The 25778-nt window shown below is 42.0% G+C and overlaps 1 protein-coding gene across 2 annotated transcripts in view; it reads right to left on the minus strand.

Moving 5' to 3' along the window:
• LOC126284798 (DNA topoisomerase 2-binding protein 1-A-like) overlaps positions 1-25778 on the minus strand; it is a 290604-nt gene that overhangs the window by 204619 nt on the left and 60207 nt on the right. For both annotated transcript variants that reach the window (XM_049983964.1, XM_049983973.1), the window contains exons 6-7: positions 24816-25034; positions 19106-19228 (exon numbers count right to left, since the gene is read on the minus strand). In XM_049983964.1, coding sequence (XP_049839921.1) covers positions 19106-19228; positions 24816-25034 — 342 coding nt within the window. The remainder of the gene's footprint in view (positions 1-19105; positions 19229-24815; positions 25035-25778) is intronic.

Below are 25778 nucleotides of genomic sequence, written 5' to 3' on the forward strand. Positions count from 1 at the left end.
TTTTACGTAAGACGTATTTTACTGTACCAGCACACTACTGAATTTTCAGAAGGCACTTCAGTTGTTATAGCACTATTTGTTAACTTGCGGTCACCAAATATCACGCAACTAATGGCCATCACTCCACCTTATTTAATCCCCCTTGTCAGTCTTTGTTGTCATCTATCTCTTTCAAACTGTCATCTTTTTTCAACCTTTCGTGCTAATTCACTTGTTTGTTTATCTGTACCACCTATATGAATCAACATATTGACCCTATATCTTTTCTAGTGCTGATTTCAAACAATGGAAAATCTAGGATGGAATGTAACAATACAAGAGATGGAAAGTTGCTACTCACCATACAGCGCAGATGCTGAGCCGCGATAGGCACAATAAAATGATTTCACACAATCATAGCTTTCAGCCATTAAGGCCTTTGCCAGCAGGAGAAACACACACACACACACACACACACACATACACACACACACACACACACACACACACACACACACACACACACACATTGGCAAATGAGTTGTACAGGTCATAGATTAGACAAGTAGGTGTAGTAGATTACTGTATTTAAGACTGTAAAAGAGGCTGGTGTGGAGTAGGATTACATCCAGAAATGGGGACTCTCAATGTTATGTCTTTGGGGAACTGCCAGGGACAAGCAGGCCTCAAGAAATACAATGTGGGACCTTTGGATAGTGCAAAAGCATGGTTTTGAAAGGACTGAACATGAGATGGGATTCAAAGTGGTAAGAGAAGGGGGGGAAGTGGTTGGAGTATTAGAAGCAGAGGGGAGGGGGGGATGAGCGGAGAAAAGGATGAAAAGCAAGGAAAAAGATGCTATTAAAAGGGTAAAATGTAGAAAAATCTGCACAAAAATCATTAGAACAGGCAGGTTAACAAGAGGTAATGCATGGGCGAGAACTTCACGAGAAAAGCGGACTGTATGACACAAAAAGAAAGTTGTGATAGGAAACACTTACAACAATAAATTTTGATTGGGAAAGTTCGTGAAAAAAGACATGAAAACATACAGAAGCTTAAAAACAGGGCAAGCAGAAAGAGGATGTCGTTGAAGAAAATGGAATCTACTGTGTTTGGGATTAAAATAATGCAGATGGCAGCAAAAGCTGGTCAGTGCAGTTTGGCAAAAAATACGTTAAAATGTGAAAGAATCCCATTGAAATGAGGTAAGTGGAGAGAGGGAAAGTAAAGAAAAGTGCTGTCAAATTTGCAAACCTGTCGACAAGACACAATTGGGAAACGGCCCTGCAGTGTACTTTGACACACACACACACAGCACCAGTGCATGATGGGAGTGGTGACTGGGTGGGGGTAAGGAGGAGGCTTGGGTGGGATGGGGAAAGGATAGTATGGTGGGAGTGGTGGATAGTGAAGTGTTGCAGTTTAGATGGAGGGTAGGAGAGAAGGTGTGGAGGGGGGGGGGGGGGGGGGGCGGGGGGTGAGAGAAATGAAAATATAAAGAACTTGGGAACAGGGAGCGGGCTGGATGAGTGAGGACAGTGACTAACGAAGGTTGAGGCCAGGATGGTTACGGAAGCGCGTAGGATGCACGGAAAGTTCCCACCTGCACAATTCAGAAAAGCTGGTGTTGGTGGGAAGGAACCATATGGCACAGGCTATGAAGCAGTCATTGAAATGATGGGTATCATGTTTGGCAGTGTGTTCAGCTACAGGGTGGTCCACTTGTTTTTTGGCCGCAGTTTGTTGGTGGCTGTTCATGCGGACAGCCAGCTTGTTGGTTGTCATACCTACATAGAATGCAGCACAGTGGTTGCAGCTCAGCTTGTAGGTCACATGAATGGTTTCGCAGCTAGCCCTGCCTTTGATGTGATAGGTAATGTTAATGACCTGACTGTAGTAGGTGGTGGTAGGAGGATGTATCGGACAGCTCTTGCATCTACGTCTATTACAGATGTATGAGCCATGAGGTAAGGGATTGGGAGCAGGGGTTGTGTAAGGATGGACGAGTATATTGTGTAGGTTCGGTGGACAGCGGAATACCATGATAGGAGGGGTGGGAAGGATATTGGGTAGGATATTTATCATTTCAGGGCACGGCGAGAGGTAATCGAAACCCTGTTGGACAATGTAATCCAGTTGCTCCAGTCCCTTTTCGCCTTCCACTATCTTCGTCTTCCTCAAATTTCATCTCTTTTCCCCCCTGTGCCTCCATTTCGTACTTTTCACACATATTTGGTTGTATTTTTGTGTAATTTTTCAGACGTAATTCTACTTTCTTACATGTTTTTTCGAATATTTGCACCACCATGGATCCTGGTCTTTCCATCTGCGTTAATACAGGAAAGTTTCCTCACCCCTAGCCACATCCCAGTCCCACATACTGTACCTGTGTTCTTGCTTGGTTCATGAAATCCCCCTAATGGCCTTACCATCACATTACCCATCTCTGGTTGCCACCCCTCCTTCCACAATGACCTCCACCTGTTCAGATTCCGCCAATCCTTAGCCCTCATCAACATAGTACTGTAAAACCATATCAATCAAGCCCAATCCTCCTTGCAGTACCTTCTCTCCATCCACAAAATTCTCCTGCTATGTAATCCCAGATTTCTGGAACCTGTAACACACATTGAAACTCTTGCCCTGCAGAAACTTTAGCAACATACACACCACCACCTCAAAAAGCTCTCCATCCTGCTCACTTCCGATTCCCACCTTGGAGTACCACTATGCACCACTTCTTCAACAACCTCCAAACCTCCCCCACACCCCCTCATAGCTGACAAACCTTGTCTCTCAGACCTACTATACTTACCCCACCCTCCGAAACTCCCACCAACACACAGAACTCAAATCCTAAACAGACCCACAACACAGTCATGAACCTTTCCCCCAGAAGCCTTAGTCCCACTAAAAATCTCAGTCCTTTCCGAAGACCTCACCTTTTGCCCCACTCCCAAATTCAACCATGCAGGACTAATTAAAAGACCTTCTCTCCTTCTCCCAGTCTCTACAGTGGAAACACTTTTTTGCCACAACCCGACCAATCGGACTCAACCAAAGACCAACATTGAACCTTGCCAAACTCAGTTCACTCCTCCATCCATCTGTGATCCACCCCCACTGCCTCCAAACCACCCCCTGTTAACTTTCCAGAATTTCTTATCCTCGAACCTTGCCTCACCATCATTCCCCAAATACCGCAACATGCACACTAACATTACATCCGCAAAAAGAACAGCAGTCCACCATCTAAAAACTGATCCCAATCTTATAATCCTACCTGCAGACAAAGGCTCCACCACAGTAGCTTGGAACTGCAAGGATTACGTGGCAGGACTTAGTCAGCTGTCAGATACTGTCACCTACAAACCGTGCCAGAGTGATCCCATTCCAGCAATCCAGTGGGATCTCCAGTCACTACTCAAATCCTTAGGCCCATCCCAGTACCTCTCCCCAGAGTGCATCTCTCTACTTACCCCTACCACTCCCCGCACTACCACCTTCTACAAGCTTCCCGAGGTCCATAAACCCAACCACCCAGGAAGCCCCAGTGTGGCCAGTTACTGCACCCCCACTGAGAGAATCTCTGCTTTTGTAGACCAACACCTTCAACCTATTACCCGCAACATATCCTCCTATATAAAAGATACCAACCATTTCCTTGACCAACTCTCCACAGTTCCTCTCCCTTTACCACACGGTGCCCTGCTCGTCACTATTAATGCCACCTCCCTGTACACTAACTTTCCTGATGCCCATGACCTTACTGTTATCTAACACTACCATTCCAGAGCCCTATGGATTCCAAACCAACAACCTCCTTCCAAGTCTCCATGACCAACTATATCCACACCCACAATTACTTCCCTTTTGAAGGCATTACCTACAAATTCTTGGTACAGCTATGGGCTACCACATGGCACCATCCTATGCTAACCTATTCATGGACCATCTAGAGGAATCTTGTATAAAAACCCAGAATCCTAAACCCCTCACCTGGTTCAGATTAAGTGGTGACATTTTTTGCTATCTGGATTGAAGGTGAGGACACCTTATTCACATTCCTCCAGAACCTCAACAACGTCTCCCCCATTTGCTTCACCTGGTCCGACTCAACCCAACAAGCCACCTTCCTAGACGTTGATCTCCGCCTCAGAGATGGCTACATGAGTACCTCCGTCCATACCAAACCTCCCAACCACCAGCAATACCTCCACCTCGACAGCTACCACCCGTTTCATACCAAGAATTCCCTTTCGTACAGCCTAGCCACCCGTGGTCATTGCATCTGCAGTGACGAGCAGTCCCTCTCTAAATATACCGAGGGTCTCACTGAAGTCTTCACTGACCGTAATTATCCTCCCATCCTTGAACAAAAACTAATCTCCTGTGCCTTATCTTTCCAAGCACCACCTCCCAAAGTCCCACAGTCCGGCCACAGAGGAGCATTCCCCTCATAACTCAGTACCATCCGGGACTGGAGCAACTGAATTACATTCTCCGCCAGGGTTTTGATTACCTCTCGTCATGCACTGAAATTAAAGATGTCCTACCCACTATCCTTCCCACCCCATCTACCATGGTATTCCACCGTCCACCAAACCTACACAATATACTCGTCCATCCTTACACAATCCCTGCTCCCAATCCCTTACCTCAAGGCCCATACATCTGTAATAGACGTAGATGCAAGAGCTGTCCGATACATCCTCCTACCACCACCTACTACAGTCAGGTCATTAACATTACCTATCACATCAAAGGCAGGGCTAGCTGCGAAATCATTCATGTGACCTACAAGCTGAGCTGCAACCACTGTGCTGCATTCTATGTAGGTATGACAACCAACAAGCTGGCTGTCCGCATGAACAGCCACCAACAAACTGCGGCCAAAAAACAAGTGGACCACCCTGTAGCTGAACACACTGCCAAACATGATACCCATCATTTCAATGACTGCTTCATAGCCTGTGCCATATGGTTCCTTCCCACCAACACCAGCTTTTCTGAATTGTGCAGGTGGGAACTTTCCGTGCATCCTACGCGCTTTCGTAACCATCCTGGCCTCAACCTTCCAATTGTGTCTTGTCGACAGGTTTGCAAATTTGACAGCACTTTTCTTTACTTTCCCTCTCTCCACTTACCTCATTTCAATGGGATTCTTTCACATTTTAACGCATTTTTTGCCAAACTGCGCTGACCAGCTGTTGCTGCCATCTGCATTATTTTAATCCCAAACACAGTAGATTCCATTTTCTTCAACGACATCCTCTTTCTGCTTGCCCTGTTTTTAAGCTTCTGTATGTTTTCATGTCTTTTTTCACGAACTTTCCCAATCAAAATTTATTGTTGTAAGTGTTTCCTATCACAACTTTCTTTTTGTGTCATACAGTCCGCTTTTCTCGTGAAGTTCTCGCCCATGCATTACCTCTTGTTAACCTGCCTGTTCTAATGATTTTTGTGCGGATTTTTCTACATTTTACCCTTTTAATAGCATCTTTTTCCTTGCTTTTCTTCCTTTTCTCCGCTCATCCCCCCCTCCCCACTGCTTCTAATACTCCAACCACTTCCCCCCTTTCTCTTACCACTTTGAACCCCATCTCATGTTCAGTCCTTTCAAAACCATGCTTTTGCACCATCCAAAGGTCCCACATCGTATTTCTTGAGGCCTGCTTGTCCCTGAAAGTTCCCCAAAGACATAACATTGAGAGTCCCCATTTCTGGATGTAATCCTACTCTACACCAGCCTCTTTTACAGTCTTAAATACAGTAATCTACTACACCTACTTGTCTAATCTATGACCTATAGAACTCATTTGCCAATTTCCACTCCACCTGATTTCTCACCTTCAACAAAATCCTGCAGACACTTGCCCCTAATGTTTCCTTGAATGGTTGTTGTTGTTGTCTTCAGTCCTGAGACTGGTTTGATGCAGCTCTCCATGCTACTCTATCCTGTGCAAGCTGCTTCATCTCCCAGTACCTACTGCAACCTACATCCTTCTGAATCTGCTTAGTGTACTCATCTCTCGGTCTCGCTCTACGATTTTTACCCTCCATGCTGCCCTCCAATGCTAAATTTGTGATCCCTTGATGCCTCAAAACATGTCCTACCAACCGATCCCTTCTTCTAGTCAAGTTGTGCCACAAACTTCTCTTCTCCCCAATCCTATTCAATACCTCCTCATTAGTTACGTGATCTATCCACCTTATCTTCAGTATTCTTCTGTAGCACCACATTTCGAAAGCTTCTATTCTCTTCTTGTCCAAACTAGTTATCGTCCATGTTTCACTTCCATACATGGCTACACTCCAAACAAATACTTTCAGAAACGACTTCCTGATACATAAGTCTATATTCAATGTTAACAAATTTCTCTTCTTCAGAAACGCTTTCCTTGCCATTGCCAGTCTACATTTTATATCCTCTCTACTTCGACCATCATCAGTTATTTTACTTCCTAAATAGCAAACTCCTTTACTACTTTAAGTGTCTCATTTCCTAATCTAATTCCCTCAGCATCACCCGATTTAATTTGACTGCATTCCATTATCCTCGTTTTGCTTTTGTTAATGTTCATCTTATATCCTCCTTTCAAGACACTGTCCATTCCGTTCAACTGCTCTTCCAAGTCCTTTGCCGTCTCTGACAGAATTACAATGTCATCGGCGAACCTCAAGGTTTTTACTACGTCTCCATGAATTTTAATACCTACTCCAAATTTTTCTTTTGTTTCCTTTACTGCTTGCTCAATATACAGATTGAATAACATCGGGGAGAGGCTACAACCCTGTCTCACTCCTTTCCCAACCACTGCTTCCCTTTCATGCCCCTCGACTCTTATTACTGCCATCTGGTTTCTGTACAAATTATAAATAGCCTTTCGCTCCCTGTATTTTACCCCTGCCACCTTTAGAATTTGAAAAAGAGTATTCCAGTCAACATTGTCAAAAGCTTTCTCTAAGTCTACAAATGCTAGAAACGTAGGTTTGCCTTTTCTTAATCTTTCTTCTAAGATGAGTCGTAAGGTCAGTATTGCCTCACGTGTTCCAACATTTCGACGGAATCCAAACTGATTCTCCCCGAGGTCTGCATCTACCAGTTTTTCCATTTGTCTGTAAAGAATTCGCGTTAGTATTTTGCAGCCGTGACTTATTAAACTGATAGTTCGGTAATTTTCACATCTGTCAGCACCTGCTTTCTTTGGGATTGGAATTATTATATTCTTCTTGAAGTCTGAGGGTATTTCGCCTGTCTCATACATCTTGCTCACCAGCTGGTAGAGTCTTGTCATGACTGGCTCTCCCAAGGCCGTCAGTAGTTCTAATGGAATGTTGTCTACTCCGGGGGCCTTGTTTCGACTCAGGTCTTTCAGTGTTCTGTCAAACTCTTCACGCAGTATCGTATCTCCCATTTCGTCTTCATCTACATCCTCTTCTATTTCCATAATATTGTCCTCAAGTACATCGCCCTTGTATAAACCTTCTATATACTCCTTCCACCTTTCTGCCTTCCCTTCTTTGCTTAGAACTGGGCTGCCATCTGAGCTCTTGATATTCATACACGTGGTTCTCTTCTCTCCAAAGGTCTCTCTAATTTTCCTGTAGGCAGTATCTGTCTTATCCCTAGTGAGATAAACCTCTACATCCTTACATTTGTCCTCTAGCCATGCCTGCTTAACCATTTTGCACTTCCTGTGATCTCATTTTTGAGACGTTTGTATTCCTTTTTGCCTGCTTCATTTACTGCATTTTTATATTTTCTCCTTTCATCAATTAAATTCAATATTTCTTCTGTTACCCAAGGATTTCTAGCAGCCCTCGTCTTTGTACCTACTTTATCCTCTGCTGCCTTCACTACTTCATCCCTCAGAGCTACCCATTCTTCTTCTACTGTATTTCTTTCCCCTATTCCTGTCAATTGTTCCCTTATGCTCTCCCTGAAAGTCTGCACAACCTCTGGTTCTTTCAGTTTATCCAGGTCCCATCTCCTTAATTTCCCACATTTTTGCAGTTTCTTCAGTTTTAATCTACAGGTCATAACCAATAGATTGTGGTCAGAGTCCACATCTGCCCCTGGAAATGTCTTACAACTTAAAACCTGGTTCCTAAATCTCTGTCTTACCATTATATAATCTATCTGATACCTTTTAGTATCTCCAGGGTTCTTCCACGTATACAACCTTCTTTCATGATTCTTAAACCAAGTGTTAGCTATGATTAAGTTGTGCTCTGTGCAAAATTCTATTAGGCGGCTTCCTCTCATTTCTTAGCCCCAATCCATATTCACCTACTATGTTTCCTTCTCTCCCTTTTCCTACACTCGAATTCCAGTCACCCATTACTATTAAATTTTCGTCTCCCTTCACTATCTGAATAATTTCTTTTATTTCATCGTACATTTCTTCAATTTCTTCATCATCTGCAGAGCTAGTTGGCATATAAACTTGTACTACTGTAGTAGGTGTGGGCTTCGTATCTATCTTGGCCACAATAATGCGTTCACTATGCTGTTTGTAGTAGCTTACCCGCATTCCTATTTTCCTATTCATTATTAAACCTACTCCTGCATTACCCCAATATGATTTTGTATTTATAACCCTGTAGTCATCTGACCAGAAGTCTTGTTCCTCCTGCCAAAGAACTTCACTAATTCCCACTATATCTAATTTTAACCTATCCATTTCCCTTTTTAAATTTTATAACCTACCTGCCCGATTAAGGGATCTGACATTCCACGCTCCGATCCGTAGAACGCCAGTTTTCTTTCTCCTGATAACGACATCCTCCTGAGTAGTCCCCACCCGGAGATCCGAATGGGGGACTATTTTACCTCCGGAATATTTTACCCAAGAGGATGCCATCATCATTTAATCATACAGTAAAGCTGCATGTCCTCGGGAAAAATTACAGCTGTAGTTTCCCCTTGCTTTCAGCCGTTCGCAGTGCCAGCACAGCAAGGCCGTTTTGGTTAATGTTGCAAGGCCAGATCAGTCAATCATCCAGACTGTTGCCCCTGCAACTACTGAAAAGACTGCTGCCCCTCTTCAGGAACCACACGTTTGTCTGGCCTCTCAACAGATACCCCTCCGTTGTGGTTGTACCTACGGTACGGCCATCTGTATCGCTGAGGCATGCAAGCCTCCCCACCAACGGCAAGGTCCATGGTTCATGGGGGGAGGCCTTGAATGGTATCACCCACCAAATCAACTTCAAACTGCAACAACAGGCCATACTTCACCTCAATAAGCTATCCGACTTTGTACTAAACTACCTCTTGGGCCAACGCATCCAATTCTGGTACTGCTGATCTCAAAAAAGCAACTTAAGAATACGCTCTTGTCTCTCAGTACTACCCTAGTCCTAAATGTATAGATCTGCTACTTAGACATGGCTATGATTTTCTAAAATCATGCCCAGAAGTGAGTTACATTCTGTCTGGCATTTTGACAGCCACACCTATAATTGCTTCCTCCCCTCCCCCACCTCAGAAACACACACACACACACACACACACACACACACACACACACACACACACACACACACACACACACACAAAGTCACGATATCCTGGTTAGACCCCATGCTCCTTCTGTACAAATTTCTCTATCCTATGGCTCCCTATCCTGTGACAATGCCCACTGCAAGACTTGTGCTATGCATCCTCCTACCGCCGCCTACACAAGCCTCTAACTGACAAAAAAACCCATATTATCAAAGAGAAAGCAATCAGTGAAATGACACATGTCATGTACCAATTGTTACGTAAATACTGTTCAGCCTTTTACATTGGCATGACTACCACCAAGTTATCAGTCAAGATGAATGGGCACAGACCAAGGGTGCACACTGGCAACAAACAATATCCTATTGTAAAGCATGCTCTAGAACAGAAGAGTCATGACCTCAGTGCCTGTTTCGCCCCATGTAATCTTTATTCCCCCCCCCCAACACCACTTTCTCAGAACTGTTCAGGTGGGAAACACAGTTAAAGGTCCTTTGTTCTTGCCACCCACCTGGCCTTAATTTACATTAATTTCTTTGATCGCAGCAACACTTTTAGCTTTCTACATCTGATTTTCTGACTTGCTTATCCCTCACCACCTTTACCACATAATTCATTTATGCTTGTCACTATTATTTGCTCTTGCACAATGTTTTGTCAGTAATCTCTGTCTCGCTGATTACCCTACCTACCCTCTTTAAGCTCTCAGGTTTTCGGACCTTATCAAGTGCAGTCCCCAACAATTAGCCAATTACTTTTTCTTTCTCAACCCATCTCACCAGTCCCTTCCACCTTCTTCCTTACCCTTCAACAGTTCTGCCATAAGAAGGAGCCATTTGCTCCGAAAGGTTGTGGACTCCCGCAACTCATGTGTATTCTCCTGCCACTGTTTGGTAAGTAGAATTTTTTTCCTATTATATTATACAATTTATTCAATGCAACATAGAATGTTAATTAAATAGTCAACTAAATACAGAGGGGGTTACAATTACAACAAACTGGAACCATCAATCAGAGCATTTAGTAGAGAATGTGAGCCAGAGACTGTTTTATTGGCAGAACACTTAGAAGATGCAACAAGTTTACTAAAGAGTTGGTCTACACTGTGCTTGCCTGCCCTCTTCAGGAGTACTGACGTACAGTACGGGATCCTTACCATATAGGACTGACAGAGGATCTTCATCTACATCTACATCTACATCCGTACTCCGCTAGCCACGTGACGGTTTGTGGCGGAGGGTACCCTGAGTACCTCTATCGGTTCTCCCTTCTATTCCAGTCTCGTATTGTATGTGGAAAGAAGGATTGTCGGTATGCTTCTGTGTGGGCTCTAATCTCTCTGATTTTATCCTCATGGTCTCTTCGCGAGATATACGTAGGAGGGAGCAATATACTGCTTGACTCTTCGGTGAAGGTATGTTCTCGAAACTTTAACAAAAGCCCGTACCGAGCTACTGAGCGTCTCTCCTGCAGAGTCTTCCACTGGAGTTTATCTATCATCTCCGTAACGCTTTCGCAATTACTAAATGATCCTGTAACGAAGCGCGCTGCTCTCCGTTGGATCTTCTCTATCTCTTCTATCAACCCTACCTGGTGCGGATCCCACACTGCTGAGCAGTATTCAAGCATTGGGCGAACAAGTGTACTGTAGCCTACTTCCTTTGTTGTCGGATTGCATTTCCTTAGGATTCTTCCAATGAATCTCAGTCTGGCATCTGCTTTACCGACGATCAACTTTATATGATCATTCCATTTTAAATCACTCCTAATGCGTACTCCCAGATAATTTATGGAATTAACTGCTTCCAGTTGCTGACCTGCTATTTTGTAGCTAAATGATAAGGGACCTATCTTTCTATGTATTCGCATCACATTACACTTCGCTACATTGAGATTCAATTGCCATTCCGTGCACCATGCGTCAATTCGCTGCAGATCCTCCTGCATTTCAGTACAATTTTCCATTGTTGCAACCTCTCGATACACCACAGCATCATCTGCAAAAAGCCTCAGTGAACTTCCGATGTCATCCACCAGGTCATTTATGTATATTGTGAACAGCAAAGGTCCTATGACACTCCCCTGCGGCACACCTGAAATCACTCTTACTTCGGAAGACTTCTCTCCATTGAGAATGACGTGCTGCGTTCTGTTATCTAGGAACTCCTCAATCCAATCACACAATTGATCTGATAGTCCGTATGCTCTTACTTTGTTCATTAAACGACTGTGGGGAACTGTGTCAAACGCCTTGCGGAAGTCAAGAAACACGGCATCCACCTGTGAACCCGTGTCTAAGGCCCTCTGAGTCTCGTGGACGAATAGCGCGAGCTGGGTTTCACACGATCGTCTTTTTCGAAACCCATGCTGATTCCTACAGAGTAGATTTCTAGTCTCCAGAAAAGACATTATACTCGAACATAATACGTGTTTCAAAATTCTACAACTGATCGACGTTAGAGATATAGGTCTATAGTTCTGCACATCTGTTTGACGTCCCTTCTTGAGAACGGGGATGACCTGTGCCCTTTTCCAATCCTTTGGAACGCTTCGCTCTTCTAGAGACCTACGGTACACCGCTGCAAGAAGGGGGGCAAGTTCCTTCGCGTACTCTGTGTAAAATCGAACTGGTATCCCATCAGGACCAGCGGCCTTTCCTCTTTTGAGCAATTTTAATTGTTTCTCTATCCCTCTGTCGTCTACTTCGATATCTACCATTTTGTCAACTGTGCGACAATCTAGAGAAGGAAGCACAGTGCAGTCTTCCTCTGTGAAACAGCTTTGGAAGAAGACATTTAGTAATTCGGCCTTTAGTCTGTCATCCTCTGTTTCAGTACCATTTTGGTCACAGAGCGTCTGGACATTTTGTTTTGATCCACCTACCGCTTTGACATAGGACCAAAATTTCTTAGGATTTTCTGCCAAGTCAGTACATAGAACTTTACTTTCGAATTCATTGAAAGCCTCTCGCATAGCCCTCCTCACACTACATTTCGCTTCGCGTAATTTTTGTTTGTCTGCAAGGCTTTGGCTATGTTTATGTTTGCTGTGAAGTTCCCTTTGCTTCCGCAGCAGTTTTCTAACTCGGTTGTTGTACCACGGTGGCTCTTTTCCATCTCTTACGATCTTGCTTGGCACATACTCATCTAACGCATATTGTACCATGGTTTTGAACTTTGTCCACTGATCCTCAATACTATCTGCACTTGAGACAAAACTTTTGTGTTGAGCCGTCAGGTACTCTGTAATCTGCTTTTTGTCACTTTTGCTAAACAGAAAAATCTTCCTACCTTTTTTAATATTTCTATTTACGGCTGAAATCATCGACGCAGTAACCGCTTTATGATCGCTGATTCCCTGTTCTGCATTAACTGATTCAAATAGTTCGGGTCTGTTTGTCACCAGAAGGTCTAATATATTATCACCACGAGTCGGTTTTCTGTTTAACTGCTCAAGGTAGTTTTCAGATAAAGCACTTAAAAATATTTCACTGGATTCTTTGTCCCTGCCACCCGTTATGAACGTTTGAGTCTCCCAGTCTATATCCGGCAAATTAAAATCTCCACCCAGAACTATAACATGGTGGGGAAATCTACTCGAAATATTTTCCAAATTATTCTTCAGGTGCTGAGCCACAACAGCTGCTGAGCCCGGGGGCCTATAGAGACATCCAATTACCATGTCTGAGCCTGCTTTAACCGTGACCTTCACCCAAATCATTTCACAATTCGAATCTCCCTCAATTTCCTTCGATACTATTGCACTTCTTATCGCTATAAACACGCCTCCCCCTTCACTGTCCAGCCTATCTCTGCGGTATACATTCCAATCAGAGTTTAGGATTTCATTACTGTTTACGTTCCACATCATTACGAAGTGTCGTATTCATGATCTATGGAACAAGTATTAATCTAATCTAATCCAATCTAATCTGGTTTCAGCCAACTTTCTGTTCCTAGTACTATATGGGCGTTGTGACCGTTTATTAATGAGAGCAGTTCTGGGACCTTTCTATAGACGCTCCTGCAGTTTACTATTAGCACATTAATATTGTTATTCCTTGTTGCATTTTGCCTACTCCTGCCTTGCCGCGTCTCAGGAGGCGTCTTGTCGGGCCTAGGGAGGGAATTCTCTAACCTAAAAAAACCCCATGTGCACTCCACACGTACTCCGCTACCCTCGTAGCCGCTTCCGACGTGTAGTGCACGCCTGACCTATTCAGGGGGACCCTACATTTCTCCACCCGATAGCGGAGGTCGAGAAATTTGCACCCCAGCTCTCCGCAGAATCGTCTGAGCCTCTGGTTTAAGCCTTCCACTCGGCTCCAAACCAGAGGACCGCGATCGGTTCTCGGAACGATACTACAAATAGTTAGCTCTGATTCCACCCCGCGAGCGAGGCTTTCCACCTTCACCAACTCCGCCAACCGCCTGTACGAACTGAGGATTACCTCCGAACCCAGACGGCAAGAGTCATTGGTGCCGACATGAGCAACAATTTGCAGTCGGGTGCACCCAGTGCTCTCTATCGCCGCCGGTAGGGCCTCCTCCACATCTCGGATGAGACCCCCCGGCAAGCAGACAGAGTGAACACTGGCCTTCTTCCCCGACCTTTCCGCTATTTCCCTAAGGGGCTACATCACCCGCCTAACGTTGGAGCTCCCAATAACTAATAAACCCCTCCCCCCATGTGGCTGCTCGGACCTTGCTGAAGGAGCAGCCACATGTCCACTCACAGGCAGAGCGGGCGATGCCACACGGCCAGCCTCCACATTGACCCTCCGCCTCGTGCGCCGCGAACGCCGCTGAACCCGCCACTCCCCTTGGGGAGAGGGTGGCCCAAACGCGCCCGGTACCCGCGAAGATGTCTCGGATATTGAGGAAGTTCAAAGAAGAGCACTTCATCTCGTATTATCGCAAAATAGGGAAGAGACTGGCACGTATGCAATATGCAAGCTGGGCTGGCAATCATTAATGTAAAGGTGCTTTTCACTATAGTGAGATCTTTTCACAAAATTTCAATCAGCAACTTTCTACTCCAAATGTGAACATATTTTGTTGACACCCACCTACATAAGGAAATGGTCATTGTAATAAAATAAGAGAAATCAGAGCTGGCGTGGAAAGATTTAAGTGTTCATTCATCCTGTTCTTTGCTCAAGAGCAGAATGGTACAGACACCCCGGAGGGGGTTCATTGAATCTTCTCCCAGATACTTAAGTGTCAATTGCGGAGTAGTCCTGTAGATGTAGAAATATTTATGGAGTGTGAATTCAGGAGATCAGAACAGAATTTTTATTGCCAACAAATATAGTGTCCAAAAGCTGCATCAGTACTGTGCAGCAGACACTGAAAGTATTACGTTGCTCATACAGTTTGGAAAACTGAATAATAAGGGGGATGACTGACTGCTGTACATAAACTCTAGTCTTATCTGCCAAAGAGCTTTGCTCAAATATGTAAACCTTCAACAAACTGACTGCAGCACATTCCCTCACTACTGATTTTAGCCAGCAATTTTTTCAAATATATAGCTATCAGTCACTTAAATTAACCCTAAAATTTTATACTTTCATTGTACACTGTCTCAATATCAATCCTCACACAAAGCTTGTCTTAATTAATAGTGTGATAAATATTATTTGCCTTTCTTGACACATACATACAAAAACTTAACATTTCCTGCTTTGACATACAGTGTGTCCAGTGAAGCAGTCCCCCGATTTCAAAATTTAATATCTCAAAAACTAAGATCAGTAGACAAATGAAAAGAATAGATATATTAGCTGTGAAAGCCATAAGAATTAGGTACCGAAGTTTTGCAATAGTTTGAAAAGTTTCATAAAGATTGCACTGGAAGCTGTGGAGCTCGTTAACAGCAATAGCATGCATAATTAGGCTTGTCCTATGCAAGCCGTCTTTGCAATCACATCACAATCTTTTCTAAATGTCCACAAATCACAATACGGAGGTAATACAAACCAACAATGAAATCTGCCAACACTCCCTGTAGTTCTCAACGGAAATGGACTAAGATGCCATTCAGCTAGGCAATTCGAGCTTGTCCAGCGCAGTGGAATGGTTTCAGTAGACTGTCTTCCAATATGTCCCATACAAAGTAGTCAAAAGAAGTCACATCGGCCGAATATGGAGGCCAATCCATCCCTGCACTAGTGAATTTACAATAACCCAACACAATTCCTGAAGTATTCATTAAGTAATAAACATCTTTTCAGTGCAATGTAGTCTGTCCCCATATTGTATGAAGCACTTGGTGTCTGACCGATCCTTGAATGCTGGCTGCGTAGCAACAAATAGTTCCAAAATTGCAACATAGTGTTAACTAGGGATCGTTCCTTGTGCAAAGTAAGGGCCAATAATACGTCTGATGCATACCAAAGCCCAAACAGTAACTTGGAGTGAATACAGTGGTTTTGCATTGCTCTGATTTTTGGAACACCAAAATCACCAGTTTCGTTTATTCACAACTCCACTCATCAGGAAGGGTACTTCATATCTGAACCAGATGCAGCCAACATCAAATCCTTCGCAGCCAACATCAAATTCTTCATTATCAATCACTGTGAGAACATTGTTCTGTCACACAGCTTGTACAGGCGGCCTGGTAGCTTTGGGTTTTGAAAGGAAACGTGTGTAGGCTCTGTCTCAGTATTTCCTCCCTTCCAACCAGTCTCTGCTGTAAGGTTTCAGATGGATTTCCTTTAATTTGGCTGAATAATTCCAGAAACTGTGGCAACATTTTCAGCAGTAAATAAACTGCCTAGGGCCAACATTCCCCGTTAGATCATCAGTCAAGCTGCCTGCCCGTTGGAATTTGGTGAAGAGGTTGCAAATGGTTTCTGCGTCGAGTTATTTTGGAACATTTGTGTCTGAAAACTGTGCCTCGTTGCCATAGGACTGAGTTCAAACCTGTGGTATTCCAAAAACTTTCAGTGGACTACGCGATTTTAATGTCTTCCTTCGGTACACTAACCACCTGTCACGCTATAACAGTGTAAGTAATCACTCTGAGCAGCAGTGCATTATTTATTGGCGCTATGTATTGCAATTATAGCACCAGCTATTAGCAGCTTTTTGAACTATTTTCTACATCTACATTCATACTCCGCAAGCCACCCAACGGTGTGCGGCGGAGGGCACTTTACGTGCCACTGTCATTACCTCCCTTTTCTGTACCAGTCACGTATGGTTCGCGGGAAGAAAGACTGTCTGAAAGCCTCCGTGCTCGCTCGAATCTCTCTAATTTTACATTCGTGATCTCCACGGGAGGTATAAGTAGGGGGAAGCAGTATATTCAATACCTCATCGAAACCTTGCGAGCAAGCTACACCGCGATGCAGAGCACCTCTCTTGCAGAGTCTGCCACTTGAGTTTGCTAAACATCTCCGTAAAGCTATCACGGTTACCAAATAACCCTATGGCGAAACGCGCCGCTCTTCTTTGGATCTTCTCTATTTCCTCCATCAACCCGATCTGGTACGGATCCGACACTGATGAGCAATACTCAAGTATAGGTCGAACGAGTGTTTTGTAGAATGAGATTTTCACTCTGCAGCGGAGTGTGCGCTGATATGAAACTTCCTGGCAGATTAAAACTGTGTGCCCGACCGAGACTCGAACTCGGGACCTTTGCCTCAGATGGCAAAGGTCCCGAGTTCGAGTCTCGGTCGGGCACACAGTTTTAATCTGCCAGGAAGTTTCATACGAGTGTTTTGTAAGCCACCTCCTTTGTTGATGGACTACATTTTCTAAGGACTCTCCCAATGAATCTCAACCTGGTACCCGCCTTATCAACAATTAATTTCATATGATCATTCCATTTCAAATCGTTCCGCATGCATACTCCCAGTTATTTAACAGAAGTAACTGCTACCAGTGTGTTCCGCTATCATATAATTATACAATAAAGGATCCTTCTTTCTATGTATTCGCAATACATTACATTTGTCTATGTTAAGGGTCAGTTGCCACTCCCTAGACCAAGTGCCTATTTTGAAACTTCTGTACAAAATTCTTGCAGATCTCACAATGAACATACTACTTGTTGCACTTGTCTATTCATTTTAGTTTTTGAGAGATTTAGTTTTGATATCAGGGACTCCTTTGCTGTGTACCCTGCATTACAAACTCAGAAGTAAAAAGAACCTGTTTGGGAACTTTTCTCGCAAAGGGAATATTTATGTTAATTTACAAAATTTTCACATATATGCTACTGATAGTAGTACCTTTTTAACAGTTGTAAAGTTTTCAATAAATGTGAAAATATAACTAGAACATATACAACAGCAACTAAAAGCACCACACACACACACACACACACACACACACACAGACATTCCAACAATTCAAGGTCCTCATTATTATCACTTTCATCACGCACATTCCTAAAGCTTAGGTTGAGACAAAGACGTCTGTCCACTTTCAACTTTGAAATCTAGTAGTTTTGTTAAGTCTCCATCTTTCAAGGTTGATATTTGCCTTCCACTACATATTTGAGCACTAGATTTAGCAGGGCCATCTACAAACTGTGGGGGGAGTGACTGATCTTCCTCGACATGACAAATCTGGGGCCTCCAGAGACTCCAATGTAGAATATTACTTTGAACAACAGTTTCTGGCAACCTGTTGAAAATATCATTGTAAAATTACTGAAGTGTACATTGTTACCATGTACATCAACTATCAGCTTCACAGTGAGGTCTGTAATATTATTAAAGGTTCTAAAATCCTCAGCTTCCATTTTACGGACTATAAAAGGTTTTCTGTAAAACCTGACACCGACCATCAGATGAGAAAACAAACAGTTTTATGTTGGTAACCATAGATAACAACTGAGCAGCAAAGAGGGAAAAAAATGGTGCTTTGCGGTTGGTCGTGTGGTTCAAGGGAAGGGGCCACACAGCAAGGTCATTGGTCCCATGGGATTAGGGAAAAATAGGTAAGGAAGTCGGCCACGCCCTTTCAAATGAACCATCCCAGGATATGCTTGAAGGAATTTAGGGAACTCATGGAAAACCTAAATCAGGATGGGCAGAGACGGGTTTGAACTGTCGTCAACCTGAACCCAAGTCCAGTGGGCTAACCCCTGTGTCACCTCGCTCAAGAGTGTGCATTGTGATTCGGGCTCATATGGACATGAATATCAGATAAATCAGTGGGACACCATTTCATAAAAGTTCATAGTTATTCAGTTAGTTAGTTAGTAAATGTTCATATACACAATGTGGGCCTACAACACAGATAAAACCGATTCACAGTAAGATCAACAGATGTCGGGAGCACGCATACTTGCTACAAACTCAAAATCGGAAACACTGTGCTTTAGGCCCTTATGGTTCTCGGCACCTTTATATTTTATTTGTCTGAAAATTCACATAAAAAATATTCTGATATATGATTACACTAATATTGGCAAGACGGAGAATGATGATCATTTACCACAAAACTAATTACAGTTAACACAATACATGACGGGCTGATTATCTTCAAACACACACACACACACACACACACACACACACACACATTGTAAATCTCATTATTCAGTAGACTGAAAGAACTTGAAACCTATTTCACCAGTGACTGAACTTACTTAAGCTGCCAATTGAGCTTCTTCGACTTGAAATCACAGAGAATGTGGACGTATTCATTGCAGTCTCATCCACAGTACCTGTACCAAAGCCCACAGCACTTATCATTGAGAAATTTGGTAATCCTGAAACATACCAGAAGCAACTGACAGAAAACTATGTGAAGCTCAATACATGCTCATGGGGTTAACTGTTGCTGTTGCTAAACTACACATTTTTATTGTATACTCTAATTTGAAAATTGATAGCATATATATTTTGTGCACAATATTAACAATATTTAACTAACCAATCAATTGCCCATAAAAGAAAGTTTTAAAACAGTCTTTCACATTCAGCTTTTTCAAATATTATACAATTGTTATTATGCAAAAAGATGTGAAATTGAATAAATGATGTATACCATGTTGCTAAAAGTCATTCCTAATATGGACAAGGAAAGATGCAATGTTCATTCAAAACAACTGGAATATTTGTGTTTTGAAAAGAATTGCATTTATTCATTTACATCAACATTATCATTTCAAAAATAGCCCCATTAGAAGTTATACACTTACAACAGTGCTTTTTCCAATCTCTGGAACACTTTTGTTTTCTTTACTTTTGGGAACTGAAAAATGTCATATCAGGCTATTTCTGGAAAGTATTGAGGCTGGGGCATCATTACAGTTCTGTTTTTGGCCAACAATTCATGAACAAACAATGACGTGTGAGCAGGTGCAGTATTGTGGTGTAAAAGTGATGAATTGTTTTGTCACCTATCTGCTCATCTTTCCCAACTTGCTTCATGCAAATGATGTTTAAGTAGTACTCCTTATTGACTGTTCAATCTTGTGTTGCGACCTCATGGTGCACTTTGCCATTACAATTGAATAATACATTTAGCATATGCTTCTCATTTAATCACACTTGAGAAGTTTTTTCTGGTTCTGGCAATCAAGAATGCTTTCACTGGGACGACAGAACCTTAGTTCCAAAGTTGTATCCAGAACTCCATGTTTCACTACCTGTTATGACACATTCCACCGGTTCTCAATCATTACTAACAATCTAGTGACTCCTGAGCAACTTACATTAATCACTGTTTTTAGCTGAAGTTCATAATTTTGTCACACTAGGGTCGTGCCCAAAACTTCCTAAAAAAAATCACAGCATGAACCAATTGATATTCTAACATCATCAGTTACTTTTCTGAATATGATATTGTGACTGCTGATAATCATTTCTTTCACTTTCTCAACAATTTCATCAGTTAACAATGTGCTGAGCCATCTGGGACACTCATCAGCAGCCTCACCATGGTCTTCTTTGAAACGCTTATTCAACTCATAAAAAGCCTTGTTTTACTCCTAGTGGACTCACCAATAGATACATTTAACATTTCTAAAGCTTTCCTGCATAAATAATCACTGTTTTATTATAAATGCAAAATTAACCTTTTTGCCAGCTGACAACAGACTAAATTTCCAATACAGTTAACAATTTACAGATACTTTTCATACATATTTACCAATAACACACATCAGCAGCCTCACCATGGTCTTCTTTGAAACGCTTATTCAACTCATAAAAAGCCTTGTTTTACTCCTAGTGGACTCACCAATAGATACATTTAACATTTCTAAAGCTTTCCTGCATAAATAATCACTGTTTTATTATAAATGCAAAATTAACCTTTTTGCCAGCTGACAACAGATTAAATTTCCAATACAGTTAACAATTTACAGATACTTTTCATACATATTTACCAATAACACACAAAAAATGTGAGACTCTGAACAGGCAAAATTAGGGAATTCCCATTACTTTCTGAACACACCTCGTATATGGTCTATGATATTATGCTAACTTCTAGCAAGTTTAACTTTACTTCAATTTCTATGCCTATATGTGAACTCTATAAAAACACAAATTTCAAAAGATTCATTCAAATTATTTTTTATGCCTCTAGCTCTATTCAAGTGCTCCAGATATAAGCAGCTGGTAAACTGATACTCCTCTTATGTCATAAACATTGTACATACATTTTTTCAGTTTAATTTTGGAATGACAAATCGTTCAACAGCATACACAGTTGAAAATTATCACACCAATTCATATGAGGGTGGTTCAAAAAGTTCTTGGAATCATCAAGAGTGTCGTCGTCGTCGTCGTCATATAGTGATTTGCGAAGATGGAAATAAAATTGAGATTCAAGTAGTGATTACGTGCTTCTAAAAGAAAGGTAAGAAAGCAAAGGACATTTAAGCCAATTTCCAGAATGCACTGGGGGACTCTGCTCCTTCATATTCAACTATTGCAAGTTGACAAATGAATTTAAATTTGGTCAGGAGAGCTTAGATGATGATCTCTGTAGTGGTCGGCCAACATGTGTCACTACTCTAGAAATCACTGCAAAAGTGCACAAAATGGTCATGGAGAATCACCGATTGAAAGTGCGTGAAATTGCTCACTCTTTCCGGATGTCATTTGAATGGGTATATCACATTTTAACTGAAGAATTAGAAATTAAAAAAAATTATCTGCAAGATGGGTGCTGTGACTCTAGATGCTGGATCAAAAACACTTGAGAATGATCATATCTGAACAATACTTGGCCTGTTTTAGGAGAAATGAACAAGATTTTTTGCACTGGTTTGCAACCACAGATGAGACTTGGGTGCACTACTATACCCCAGAGAGAAAACAACAGTCAAAGCAGTGGAAACATGCTGAGTATCTGCCAACAAAGAAAGCAAACAATTCCTTCTATGGGAAAGGTCAGGGCATCAGTATTCTGGGATGCAAAGGGGATTCTGTTTGTAGATTATCTCCCCACTGGGGGATACTTTGCTAATCTCCCGGACAAATTGCTACAAAAAATATGTGAAAAAAGGCCAGCTTTAGACAGGAAGAAAGTCATCTTCCATCAATACAATGCACGCCCGCACCCGTGTGCCATTGCCATGGCAAAACTACAAGAACCCACGAACAAATCGGGGAAATGTATGAGGAGATAAAAGAAATTATTCAGATAGTGATGGGAGACGAAAACTTAATAGTCATGGGTTACTGGAATTCAAGAGTAGGAAAAGGGAGATAAGGAAACGTAGTAGGTGAATATGGATTGCGGATAAGAAATGAAAGAGGAAGCTGCCTGGTAGAATTTTGCACAGAGCACAACTTAATCATAGCTAACACTTGGTTCAAGACTCATAAAAGAAGGTTGTATACATGGAAAAATCCTGGAAATACTAGAAGGTATCAGATAGATTTATATAATGGTAAGACATACATTTAGGAACCAGGTTTAAAATTTTAAGACATTTCCAGGGGCAGATGTGTACTATGACCACAATCTATTGGTTATGAACTGTAGATTAAAATGGAAAAAACTGTAAAAAGGTGGGAATTTAAGGACATGGGAACAGATAAACTGAAAGAACCAGAGGTTGTACACAGTTTCAGGGAGAGCTAAGGGAACAATTGACAGGAATGGGGGAGAGAAATACAGTGGAAGAAGAATGGGTAGCTCTGAGGGATGAAGTAGTGAAGGCAGCAGAGGATCAAGTAGGTAAAAAGACGAGGGCTAGTAGAAATCCCTGGGTAACAGAAGAAATATTGAATTTAATTGATGAAAGGAGAAAATATAAAAATGCAGTAAATGAAGCAGGCAAAAAGGAATACAAACGTCTCAAAAATGAGATCACAGGAAGTGCAAAATGGTTAAGCAGGCATGGCTAGAGGACAAATGTAAGGATGTAGAGGCTTATCTCACTAGGGATAAGACAGATACTGCCTACAGGAAAATTAAGAGTCCTTTGGAGAAAAGAGAGCCATTTGTATAAACATCAAGACCTCAGATGGAAACCAAGTTCTAAGCAAAGAAGGGAAAGCAGAATGGTGGAAGGAGTATATAAAGGTTCTACACAAGGGCAAAATACTTGAGGACAATATTATGCAAATGGAAGAGGATGTAGACGAAGATGAAATGGGAGATACAATACTGCATGAAGAGTTTGACAGAGCACTGAAAGATCTGAGTAAAAACACGGCCCGGGAGTAGACAACATTCCATTAGAACTACTGACGGGCTTGGGAGAGCCAGTCCTGACAAAACTCTACCATCTGGTGAGTATGATGTATGAGATATGTGAAATACCCTCAGACTTCAAGAATATAATACTTCCAATCCCAAAGAAAGCAGGTGTTGACAAATGTGAAAATTACCGAACTATGAATTTAATAAGTCACAGCCGCAAAATACTAATGCAAATTCTTTACAGACGAATGGAAAAACTAGTAGAAGCCGACCTCAGGGAAGATCATTTTGGATTCCGTAGAAATGTTGGAACACGTGAGGCAATACTTAGCATATAATTTTTCTTACAAGGAAGAATAAGGAAAGGCAAACCTACGTTTCTAGCATTTGTAGACTTAGAGAAAGCTTTTGACAATGTTGACTGGAAGACTCTCTTTCAAATTCTGAAGGTGGCAGGGGTAAAATACAGGGAGTGAAAAACTATTTACAATTTGTACAGAAACCAAATGGCAGTTCTAAGAGTCGAGGGACATGAAAGGGAAGCAGTGGTTGGGAAGGGAGTAAGACAGGGTTGTAGCCTCTCCCCCATGTTACTCAATCTGTAAGTTGAGCAAGCAGTAAAGGAAACAAAAGAAAAATTCGGAGTAGGTATTAAAATCCATGGAGAAGAAATAAAAACTTTGAGGTTCGCTGATGACATTGTAATTTTGTGAGAGACAGCAAAGGACTTCGAAGAGCAGTTGAACGGAATGGACAGTGTCTTGAAAGGAGGATATAAGATGAACATCAACAAAAGCAAAACAAGGATAACGGAATGTAGTCGAATTAAGTCAGGCGATGCTGAGGGAATTTGATTAGGAAATGAGACACTGAAAGTAGTAAAGGAGTTTTGCTATTTGGGGAGCAAAATAACTTTTGATGGTCGAAATAGAGAGGAAATAAAATGTAGACTGGCAATGGCAAGGAAAGTGTTTCTGAAGATGAGAAATTTGTTAACATCAAGTATAGATTTAAGTGTCAGGAAGTCATTTCTGAAATGATTTGGGGAGAAGAGAAATTTGTGCCACAACTTGACAAGAAGAACGGATCGGTTGGTAGAACATGTTCTGAGGCATGAAAGGATCACAAATTTAGCATTGGAGGGCAGCGTGGTGGGTAAAAATCGTGGAGGGAGACCAAGAGATGAATACACAGAACAGATTCAGAAGGATGTAGGTTGCAGTAGGTACTGGGAGATGAAGCTTGACAGGATAGAGTAGCATGGAGAGCTGCATCAAGCAAGTCTCAGGACTGAAGACCACAACCACAACAACAACAACAACAACAACAACAACGTGTGAATTGTTGCTGCATCCACCTTATTCACCTGATATGGCACTATCAGACTTCCATCTGTTCCCAAAACTGAAAATTTTTCTTGGTGGGCCAAGATTCACTTTAAACAAAGATTTGATAGCTGGAGTTGGCAAATATTTTGCAGGCCTGGAGGAAACTCATTTTCGAGATGGGATAAGGGCACTGGAACATCATTGGACCAAGTGTATTAAGCTACAAGGAGACTACATTGAAAAATAGAAAAGTTTCAGTGATTTAAGTGTTTTTTTCCAATTCTATTCCGAGAACTTTTCAAACCACCCTCATATTCACATATTCTAGACACAGATGGAATCACATTACAGTGAAACACTCACTGGGGTCATCATGCACTGGTGTAGACGACTTCTGCTTCTGTTTCACACCATAAGGTTCAACTGGAAGTGCGTAACCATTCTTTACGCTATCTTGAACCCATGCAGGTAGCACACAAGGGAGCTGCCACTGTGATGCGTACTTGAATTTTTCTCCATAAGGTTCTTGGATAACCAACATATGAGTCTGGTCACCTATAAGTTTGCCTGAATACTCACCACCTATGCAAATAAAACAACAGACACAAATTTTATGTACTTCCAGAGTTCCAACAACAACGTATGCTCTAATAAGAACAAATTCCCGCAATTATATATGTAACTTTAATGTAAAGCAGAGTTATCTGATGGTGTGTGTTGATGTCAGACAATTTCCTGTATCATCTTCAATGTTTGATGCCTTTTCCAAGAGATTGAAGATACTAAATTTACACAAAAATTAATACGAAATTTTCTTGTATTTTTCAGCTTCAGGTCATAAATGGTATCACAACCTGTTTTGAGTTCTTAGCAAGATCTCGTCGTCATGTTACACAGCAACTCTAAGTGTAACTGAATTGGTCAGGGGAAGTCCTTCCAATACATAGTTTTGTGACCTGAAGTTGAAAAACTTAACTCCGTCTGGTGGGCAGACATTATTGCACGTAAATCACCTTAAAGCATAACCTCAACACACCACACAACAAAACACCCATGGCCCCCTACTTCCTGTCATCTGCTAATCAGCAGAAGAGATAGCCACTGAACCTGGGAAGCAGTGCACTGCAGTGTGATGCATATGTTGTAATTTGAAGAAACTGGCAATAAGCAAGTAAACATGCATGTTAGCACTGTTCATAATCGTCATTAGTGTTATTCTTGTACCTTTCACCATAGCTCTGGAACACCTGGAGAAATTTCAGCCATACCTAGTATGCAAATAGTGTACTGGAAGATAAAGCTGTCTGCTACAGGAAGCTTGGTTTG

This window comes from Schistocerca gregaria, chromosome 1, assembly GCF_023897955.1.
Source record: "Schistocerca gregaria isolate iqSchGreg1 chromosome 1, iqSchGreg1.2, whole genome shotgun sequence".
In the NCBI taxonomy this organism is placed as follows: domain Eukaryota; kingdom Metazoa; phylum Arthropoda; class Insecta; order Orthoptera; family Acrididae; genus Schistocerca; species Schistocerca gregaria.